We start from the raw sequence: 10,159 nt of genomic DNA on the forward strand, positions 1-10,159 counted from the left end.
GTAGAGACGGGGACAGCTCCTGGCTCCCCCCAGCCCTGTCAGAGGGGCCCCCTGCAAGCCAGATTTACCTCAGGCTCCAGGAGCGAAGAGTGAGGCTGAGCGGAGCTGTGGATGACTGAGAGTCTCAGGCCCCAGCCTTCCCCTCCCCATCTCCTCTGGGCAGGGCTGGGCGTTTCCTGCCCTGTTTGCAAACAGCTTTTGCAGGCTGGAGCTCAACCAGCCTGCAGAGTTGTTTGCAAAAGCAGGGAATCTGCAGGTTTCTCTGCTAAAAGGAAAAATCTGTGGTTTTCTCCGTTTTTCCGTGGGAAATGGAAAGCCCGGATCCCTGCTGATCTCTCAGTTCTAACTCTCAAAGGGAATTTACAAAACACCTTTCATAGACGAGCCTACAAACTTCACTTCATAAATCTACTGGATACAAAAAATCATGGATTTAATATAGACACTGGATTTATGACATATTACAACCTGCCTGACATCTGATACCCCAGGTAACCTGCCTCCAGCTGACCACTTGCATTCCTTCATACATTTCCCTCACTTTTCCCCCATCTCTACCCATTGTCTTCCTAACTTCCACTCATTTGCATTTTCACAGACATACTTGTAAATTAGCTTTTTTCTACCTTGGAGAACACACAACCCCAGCAGAGTCTCCCTATGCCTGACAAAGGGTGTTTGTGCCCGAAAGCTTGCAAAGAACTTTTTCCCAACTATTTAGTTGGTCTAATAAAAGATATCATATCTACCCAAAGAACCTTGCCTGCAAACATACTACATACCTTTCAGCCATCCCATGCATGCATTCTCTCATTCTCTTTTGGGTTAGGAGAGATTGAGCCTGTCGGGAAGAACCTTTCTGACTTTATGGTGCAGCATTCATTGGACCTCAAAACCTAAGTTTTATCCATTCACTACTTAACACTGCTGCCTTGTCATATGCCAAAAATGCCCATCCCTTATACAGCTGGCTAAGCCTAGAGATTTCCTGCCAAAAACTCTAAATGCCCTATCAGCACACCATGATGAGAAAGGGACTCCTCACCCAGCAGTTAGAAACTCCCTTCCTTGTAACTGCGTCACAGCCTTCTGCTCTTATGAGGTTTGTTGCTTCCTTGGGAACCATTGTAGAAACTGATTCCAAACATAGCATCTTCATTCTTAAAAATCTCCAATTCTCCACTTATGAGCTTTGGTCTGTCTCCACTTAGCTAGCCTTTGAAACAAAGCCTGGATGGTACACACATATGTAGCTGTGTATACATGTATACTTGAAGCCACAGACAATCTTCAACAAGAGCTGGGAAGTGTTAACTGCCTCCATTCATCTCAGAGAGGAGTCTGGAAGTCTGATGCTTACTTTTCCTGACAACCATTAACAATGTCACTGCTGCTGCTAACATCTAACCCCTGTCACATGCCAAGAAACTCCCACACCCCCTGTACAGTTGGCTAAGCCTAGAGCTTCCCTGCCAATAACTTCTCTAATTGAAAATGTTTGTTACAAAGTTTTAGCATGCTACACATATTAAACATGTATATAGTAAAGACACTTTTAAAAGGGGAGACTGCCCCCCCACCACACACAATTAATATTAATACAATAAGAAACTCCATTTTTCAGCTGCCTTGTGTGTGTGAGGGCTGCAGAATGCAGCAGGAGGTTGGCTGCAGGATTTAGGCCAAGCTGGCGGTGGAAAAAGAGGGACTTTGCCTGCAAATCAGGTAGAGCTGAGCTCACCTCTTTCACTCCCCAAGAGGTGTTACCCTTGGTTTTGTGATGCAGTGCTTCCTCCCCTCATGTCGGTGGTTCAAGTTAGATTTCGAGCATGCATTATAACTATTGAAAAACTGAACTCTGACCACAGGAAAGCAGCAGCTGTGAGGTGTGCAGGTAGTGTAGAATCAAGCCTGATCAACACCTTTCCTCCCCATTTGCCTGAAAAGCCCTCAACACATCTATTGGCTTTGACTGCTAAAAGGAGGAGTGCTGTCTACACTGGTGTTAGTCTAAATGTGGCCTTAGAACAGGGGTGGGCAAAATGTGGCCCACAGGCTGGAAGTGGCCCACCAGGACATTCTATCTGGCCTGTGGGGCCCCTAAAACATTTAGAAAATTAATATTTATCTGCCCTGACTGCCTGTCATGTGGCCCTTGATGGCTTGCCAAAACTCAGTAAGCAGCCCTACGCCCAAAATAATTGTCTGCCCCTGCCTTAGAAGGTCCCTATGGCCATGTCTATGCTAGGAGGCTGTTTTCTCTTTAACAATGATGGTAGTGCTGCAGCAGCTGAGCCCATCCTGCAAGTACATTTCTGCTGGCAAGAGTTCTACTGCCAGAACTATGCCAACTATCTTGAACAACAGCAGCTTCTGCCACCAGGACTGCAGTCACCCCATGGGGTTTGCTTGCAGAGCTATCAGCTCCAGGATGAGATCTTTTAACATCCTGTAGCTAACAGTGCAGTCAGCAAGACTTTGTAATGGAGAGAGGGACTAAGACCATCAGCAGAACAATTCTGGCAACTATAAGGCTAAGAGGACCTCCCTGCAGGAAAATGCTGACCTGTCTGACTCACAGGCATAAAGGAGAACCCCCTCCCAACATGGACATACCAAATCCCTGCCCGTTCTAGTGGCAGTGGGGAGTGTGACAGGTGCCAAAGGCCTGAAACAAACATAGAAGAGTGCTACTCAAATGTAGCAATCCTGTTCATTACCATGGGAAAAGGCAATTCCTGTGGAGAGGAGAGCTTGTCATGAAAGGAGAAATTAAATCCCCAAGAAGCTAAAACTTTGTACTGAACTGTTGGATTACCAGCACAGAAGTGATGAGAGATTTATCTTTTATTACAACTTTTTTGCATAGCAACCCATGAAAATACGCTCAACATTTTTTGAGAAATAAGCCATCAGATGGACCCAAAGCTGCCTGATGGGCTACACACGCAGGGTAATACAGAACCACAATATTGGCAAAGGGTGGTGTAGGGTCTGGAAAGGGTCCCAGTTGCATCTGCTCTTAGCTGACATCAGTTCTGAAAAGAGAGAGGACTAAACTCCATGAAGCCTAACCTGAGCCAGTCCAGGAGGTTCAGACTGCTCCTCCTACCTGTGCAAGAGCAAGGGCTCTTGCCAGAATATGAGCAAGAGAAAAGCTCTTGCTCATATTCTAATGCAGGGGCACAAGCCTGCTGTGCCTTGACAGCAAGTGAATGAATACTAGGGCAAAGGCATTTTGTACAAGGACAGAACTAGTTGTGACCAACCTGCATGACTCTGGACCCCGCATTCTAGACAATGTCTGAACCTTATGGAATATTCTAGCTAGCCCTGTGTGCAGCTTGGACCAGAACTTTATTCTGCTCAACCCCTGGCTGTCTAGGTGGATAGAGAGCCCCAACCCCACTACTGAAAGACAACTGTCATTCAGCAACAGAGAGCAGTGATACAGAGAAGAGAGAACCAAGAGCAGGATGTGGGACAGTTGGGCACGGCCAGTCAGCAGCCAGAGCTAAATCCCAGTGCTTGATATCCAGTCAACATTGCTGCATGCATGCCCAGCCCACCCCAGCAGTCACATATCTTTACGGAAGGGCAGCCTGCGCTTGTCCTTAATGGCATTCCTCTTCCTCTTCTTGCTCAGGAAGCTCTCCAGCTTCCCACTCCTCTTCAGCTCTGCATATTTCTCTGCCAACTCCAATTTCCGTTTCTCAGCTGCAAAAGCAAAGGGACAATTCGTGAGAAGGAGTGACACTTCCTAGCACAAATGTCACTAGCACAAGGAGCTCCTTCTACCTTGCCCTATCTATCTGGGTCTGTACCCTCATGCCAATCCCACTTCTCTATTCTCTTGCTCTCCAAATCCTTCTGACAGTTCATCTCCCAAGAAGCCCCAGGAACATTCCTCTCCACCTACAGTGCTGTACAGGTCTAGGAATTCACACAAAAGGTGCTGCCTAGATTTTGTACCTCACCCACACTGTAAGGAACAGGTAGTTTTACAGCTATATTCAGTTACCCCAGCTGACCTCAGGGCACTAGGTGCTGCATCAATCACACACAGTCCCTACCCCAATGAGCTAACAATATACAAGCATTAGCCCCACTCTACTGATAGGGAACTGAGGCATGTCAAGCCTGTCAGATCTTTGGTGTAGGGTCTGATGTCCCTTTCATTACACTCCCCCATACCCCGTGAATTCCCAGTGAGGCTCAGGCTCTCAAGTGTCTGAGTCACTTTGGCCAACTCCTGTCTAAAGTGCTCAGCATCATGGGGGTGCTATGGGGTCCAGCTCTCATTCTACTCTTCTTGACTGGTCTCTGTAATGAATCTGACAGAGTGGCTAGCCTTACATCTCCTGCACTTGCAGTTCCCATGTCCTTGTCCTTGCATGCGGGAGCTGTTCTTGAAAGCCATTTATTTAACAAGATTTTTAGAACCTGTTCATTGATATTCTGGGCACCATCCATTAATAACAAATAGTCAGCAACCATCTATTTCTGGACCCTGCAGTTCTGCCCAAACCAGGAACTTACATTTCTTCAAGTAGAAGGGCTTCCTCCCCTGTTGGGCCTGTTCCCTCTGTTGTTTTTTCAGGGCCAGCTCCTTCTCTCTCCGTCTCTGCCGGTCTTTCTGAGCAACTTCCTGCTGTGTCTAGGAAGCACAGCAGGAGAAGGTTATGAACTACCAAGGCTGAGCTTGAGCCAAACCACCTTTCTTTAGTTTCACTAGCCACCTCTCAGCCTTGAATTTAGGCTGGTCACTCCAGGCACCCGCCTGCTTCAGCATGCTGCCAGGAGCAGTAAATTGATGCTGGGTGTACAAGACACATACTCACCATTCTCTTTAGCAACTGCTGCAGGTTCTCTTGCTGCTCTGCGTTTCGGCTTTTCTTCAGCTGCTTCTGAACGATCTATAGGAGACATCAGCAAGCACTATGAGTCCCAACTCTCTAGGAGGCCCAACTGACAGGCCTCTCTAGAAGCTGCAACTTTCAGGCAGGTTTCTTCTACCCGCAAGTGGGCAAAAGATGCAGCATCACCTCTTTCTCCCTCTCCTTGATGCTGTTCAAGAAGCTGTACGTCTTCTCAAACACTTCTGGGCTGTACTCCCCAGATAAGTCATCAAAGCGCGGATCTCTGTGCACCTGCAAGGTATAGCAGAGGTGAGGGCCCCTGAATGCAGCCTACCTCTTCTCCCTAAACTCAGCTTCACCCCATCTCCAGATTTCTTGGACTCCTAGCCCCTGACTATTTAACATTTCTGCCAATGACCTAGAAGAAATGCATCATAAACCACTACCAGAGTCTGAAGATGAGACAGATCAGAGGAGCTGTAAACAATGAAGAGCAAATGTCACTAACACCAAGCACTGTAGATTGCTTGTTAAGTTGGATACACACAAAATGGGTTTCAGTATGACCCCATGTAAAGTTGTATACCTAGGAGCAACAGATGCCTGTCATATCCATAAGTCTGTTCTGGAAAATAACAATTTAGATATATACTTGTGGGTTAGGGCAGACACAGCACTGCGGTGAAAATGTGCACAAGATGGGAGGTGTTATCAGTCTCTAGCTATGGTGCAGCCTTTGGAAGGACTCTACAGACTTGCTGTAACTATCAATTTTTAAATCCAGACTGAAGGCTTTTTGATGGATCTGCTTTAGTTCAACCATGAACTAATTCAGTAAAATGCTTTGGCACATACTGCAGGTGGTTAGACCAAATGATGCCAGTGGACCCACAGGGCCCTAAACCTTTGAACTGTAAACAGAGTGGAGCAGTATCACTGCTTCTGCAAGTCCCTTGCAGCATTCAAAGCTCCTAAGCATACACGCCTCTCTGCCTGAACCCCTCTGGAGTCCATGGGTCTGTACTCTGACCTCCATTACCACTCCATGCTTCATTCCCTTCAATGGCCTCTGTATTCTGTCCCTGACAAACACAAGCCCCATTTCCTGCAGCAGACCCAAAGGCACCAGGCCACTAACATTAGAAGAAGGCACTTACCTTTTTTTTAGCAGAGACCACCTGTCGCAGAAAGGGAACTGGGGTCTTGGCAGAAAACTCCAGTGGTCTGAGAAAGAAAGAAACACAGGTAAACAGGGGAGAGGAAGGTGCAAAAAAAGGGAGAAGGCAGGACCACCTAGATCAAACAATCATGTCAGGCGATGACCCCACAGCCCATAAATCTCCACAGGCATCTGATCACAGTCCCTGCACAAATGCAAATCATCCCTGTCCAGTGCTTATCCAGTCTCTTCCTGAACATGTCCAATGAAGGAGATTCCACAACTTCCCTGTGCAGTCTATTCCACTGTCTCACTGTTTGAGCAGGGTAGTTTTCCCCCCAATATCTAATCTAAACCTACTTTGTGGTTGTTTCAAGTCACTGTTAATATCCTGCTCTCTGCAGCAAGGGAGAATAGTTGCTCTTCTTTCTGGAAGCCCTTCAGATACCTGAAGACAGTATTAAGTCGGTGATGGCCTGCTAGCAGCACCTGCATAAAGTCAGGCAGGATCATTGCAATTGAATGCAAATCTTCAAAAATTAAGATTCAACAGGAAGCCAGGAGGCTGTTATTTTAAGAAGAAACAAGAGCAGACTGAACTGATCAGGGAGGGTAGGCAGCCTGGAAGCAAGCTAGCTGCTAATGAATTTGCTGCCAGCAAGCAGTAGGACTGGGAAGGTAACCCATATGCGGAGTGAAGACAGAGCAGCAAACTGCGCTGAGGCAGACAGGGAGGCAGCCCACAAGCAGAGGGCTGCAGGCTGCTGAGCTCAAGCCTCATAAGGCAGAGCAGGAGGGTCATCGGGAACAGGAGGAGAAAACCTGCAAGTGTCTGCAGAGTTATGTGACCAGATGGGAAGGGTTGAGGAGGCACAAAGCCAGACCCTGGGGGCAGGCAGGCAGTCTGGCCCTGCAAGCTGAAGGGGTAAGAATTCCTGAGCAGGAAGGCTGAATGGGACTGCCTGGCTGATTTGAGATGCCCCGAGCTCCGCAACCTGCAGGGAAGTGGAACCCAGTATGGAGATGGAGCTTGGTGGTCCCTCCAGGGAGCTTCTGTTATGTTGAAAGCCAGTGTGGGGAGAGTTTTGTTACAGCCAGAGGACTGCACTGTGGTTTATACTGTTGGTGGGTGGCAGAGGTTCCAGTAGTGCTTGAGGGCATGCAGATGTCCTAAGCCTGCCAGGGGCTAGAGGCTCAGCACACTGAGTGGGCTTTGGCACAAAAGCAGGCTCATGGCCTGGCAGAGACAGGGCCAGGGGCCCAGACAGACAAAACCAGATCAGGCTCATTGCCCAGAGCAGAGCAAGGACAGGGCCAGGAAGCCCAGCATCCGACAAGGACTTATCAGGGGAAGGGGGCTTAGGAATACAGGGCCAAAATAGGCTCAGCATCCAGAGCAGGGCAGAGATAGGACCAGTGGGACCCATACAGAGCCAAAGTAGGCTTATCATACTGAACAAGGCAGAGACAGGGCCAGGGGCCCACGCAGACAGAGCCCGAGCAGGCTCACTGCCTAGAGCCGGACAAGTACAGGGCCAGCAGGCCCAGTGTCCAAAAAAAACTGACACAAAATTATTGGCCACATCAGGCCAATTTCCGATACAGCCAATTTTCTTTATATTGGTGCTGATCTGATAACAGACTGATGTATCGGTGCACCTCTAATTTACATCAAGGTGTGGCAAGCAAGAGTGGAAGACGGGGTACCTAGAAACAGGGTGAACCAGTAGCTATTTGACTGCTATGGAGCAGCACGGGCACCCTGGAGCCCAGTCCTGTTACATTCACCTGATCCCTTCCCTCTAGAGTCATAGAAAATTATGTTTGGAAGGAACCTTAGGCCATCTAGCCCAACCCCCTGCCCAAAGCAGGACCATCCACAACTAGATCACCCCAGCCAAGGCCAGGCCTTAAAAACCTCCAAGGATGGAGATTCTACCACTACTGTAGGTAACTTGTTCCAGTGCTTCACCACCCTCCTAGTGAGCAAGTTTTTCCTAATATCTAACCTTAACCTCCCTTGCTGCAACTTGAGATCATTGTTCCTTGATTTTTCCAGGGACTGAGGAGAGACTGACTGATCTATAGTTCCCTGGATCCTCCTTCTTCCCTTTCTTAAAAATGGGCACTATGTTTGCCCTTTTCCAATTGTCTGGGACCTCCCCTGATTGCCAGGAGGTTTCAAAGATAATGGTCAGTGGCTCTGCAATCACATCAGCCAACTCCCTCAACACCCTTGGATGCACTGCATCTAGCCCCATGGACTTGTACAAGTGCAGCTTTTCTAAATAGTCCCTAACATGTTCTTCCATCACTGAGGGCTGCTTACCTTCTCCCCAAACTGTGCGGACCAGTGCAGTAGTCTGGGAGCTGACCTTGCCTGTGAAGACTGAATACTGATACCCGTTTATGCACTGATGTAAATGGGACTGTAAATGTTTTGGGGCAGGGATTGGGCCTAGTTGTGCACTTGTGCAAGGTACTGCATGAGGTCTTTGGGTGCTGCCAGAAAACAAATACCACCTGCACAGTGATTAGGAACAAATCTCTCAACATTATGGTAATTCTGGCAATATGTAAATCTAGGCTGTGTGTTTCCTGCAAACATATATTCTACTTCAAAAATGAATTACAATAGTTCAGGGAAGTGTCACAGCATGAGTCAGACTAAATTACCATGATGGTCCCTTCTGGCCTTATAATCCATGAATGTTTCTCAGGGTATCCTCACATGGTACAGTTAGCCCTGGACTCTTACCAAGGTTTTAGCCTTGAACATTTTTACTGTTTATGCCAACAAAACACAGAGCCAGCTTTCAAAACTGTATGTGGCCTAAGCTAAATGACCTTGTCTTAAGGTTACAACCAGGGTTCCCCATAAATTGGGCCAGATCTACTTTGCACTGAGAATGATTTAGCCTGCAATCAAGTGCTGACAGTCCTCCAATGGCTTTTCACAGTCCCTCCTGAAGGACATACAAGCTGTCTTTGGAAAGAATCCTAGAACACCTCTCCACAAAGAGCCATGAGATGCTTCCCCCCATGGTAGTGCAGAGATGAAAGAACAGTAACTTGAGTAGAACTGCACTGGGGATGCTCCTACCCAGGCTAGGGGAGCCTTGGTGCTGATCACCTAAGTTAACTGAACAGTGTAGAGATAGCCACACTGTTATCCTGGCTACCATACATCGGGTCTTTGACCTGTGAACAGGAACAGAAATTGTTAAAACTACCTCCAGGAATCCTGCTTTCAGGCTAATTAGAAGGTGCAATTAAGCTCCTTTAGGGAACAAGACAGTGGGAGACTTGAAAAGCTAATTCCCAAGGCAAATGGCAAACTGAGTAAGACCCAACCATGTAATTTCAGGGCTCTCCCTGAGACTGATTACAAATGCAGCAACCAAGAGATTACTTGGAAGTTGTGTATGTCAGAGGTGGGAAAACCCATGAGAAGTGAAAGCAGTCATGAAACATGCTCAGGAGAGCAGAAACACACAAAGAGCTCCTTGGACACTGAACTGATTGCATGGCCAGGCCTGGAAATAGCAAGCAAGAAAACTGCCTGCTGCTTGCTCCTATTACATTCAGGGAAATAGGACTGTGTACGCATTCAGAGTCAATAAGCCTAATTAGACCACAGAAATGCCTGGCTGCTGTCATCAATTTCTGTTCCTATTGGGAACAACCTGGCTAGGGCCAAACAACAGGCAATCACTCTGGTAAAAGGGGCAACAATATATTTAAAAATTAAAAAAAGGAAGGAGATTGCAACAGTCAGCCTGGAGAAAGACCAGATACAGCGGAGCAGGGAGGTCAGTCATGTGCACTTCTATTTACCATCAGCAGTTTTCACAGGGCAAGATAACTCCTTCAGGCATGTTCTCTGGGGCTTTGACAAAATTTTACAACTGGACAGGACAAAGTCCTAGAGCTCCTATAGCTCTCTTGGACGATTGAACATTAAGTTATTCCACACTGTTCCAACATCTTCCCTTGCTTCACTTCAGCCTATTACTTAGTTAAAACACGCTTTTATGCACCCCATTAAAACAATCCTCCCTCTCCTTGGTGTTTTAATCCATCATGCAATATTCATCTGATCTCAGTCCAATGATATTCAGTATCCATAAAATGTGTAGGG

At 47.3% G+C, this 10,159-nt stretch overlaps 1 protein-coding gene across 2 annotated transcripts in view; it reads right to left on the bottom strand.

The window, feature by feature from the left end:
* Window positions 1-409: 409 nt before the first annotated feature.
* The window catches only part of RRP36 (ribosomal RNA processing 36), a 26,062-nt gene continuing 16,312 nt past the window's right edge, over window positions 410-10,159 (bottom strand). Inside the window, exons 3-7 of one of the 2 annotated variants that reach the window (XM_025211917.1) lie at window positions 6,017-6,083; window positions 5,046-5,150; window positions 4,842-4,916; window positions 4,540-4,657; window positions 410-3,717 (exon numbers count right to left, since the gene is read on the bottom strand). In XM_025211917.1, the coding sequence (XP_025067702.1) occupies window positions 3,578-3,717; window positions 4,540-4,657; window positions 4,842-4,916; window positions 5,046-5,150; window positions 6,017-6,083 (505 nt within the window). In that variant the 3' untranslated portion in view covers window positions 410-3,577. The remainder of the gene's footprint in view (window positions 3,718-4,539; window positions 4,658-4,841; window positions 4,917-5,045; window positions 5,151-6,016; window positions 6,084-10,159) is intronic. The other variant, XM_025211918.1, reaches the window with a different exon arrangement.

This window comes from Alligator sinensis, unplaced genomic scaffold, assembly GCF_000455745.1.
Source record: "Alligator sinensis unplaced genomic scaffold, ASM45574v1 scaffold1238_1, whole genome shotgun sequence".
Lineage (NCBI taxonomy): Eukaryota > Metazoa > Chordata > Crocodylia > Alligatoridae > Alligator > Alligator sinensis.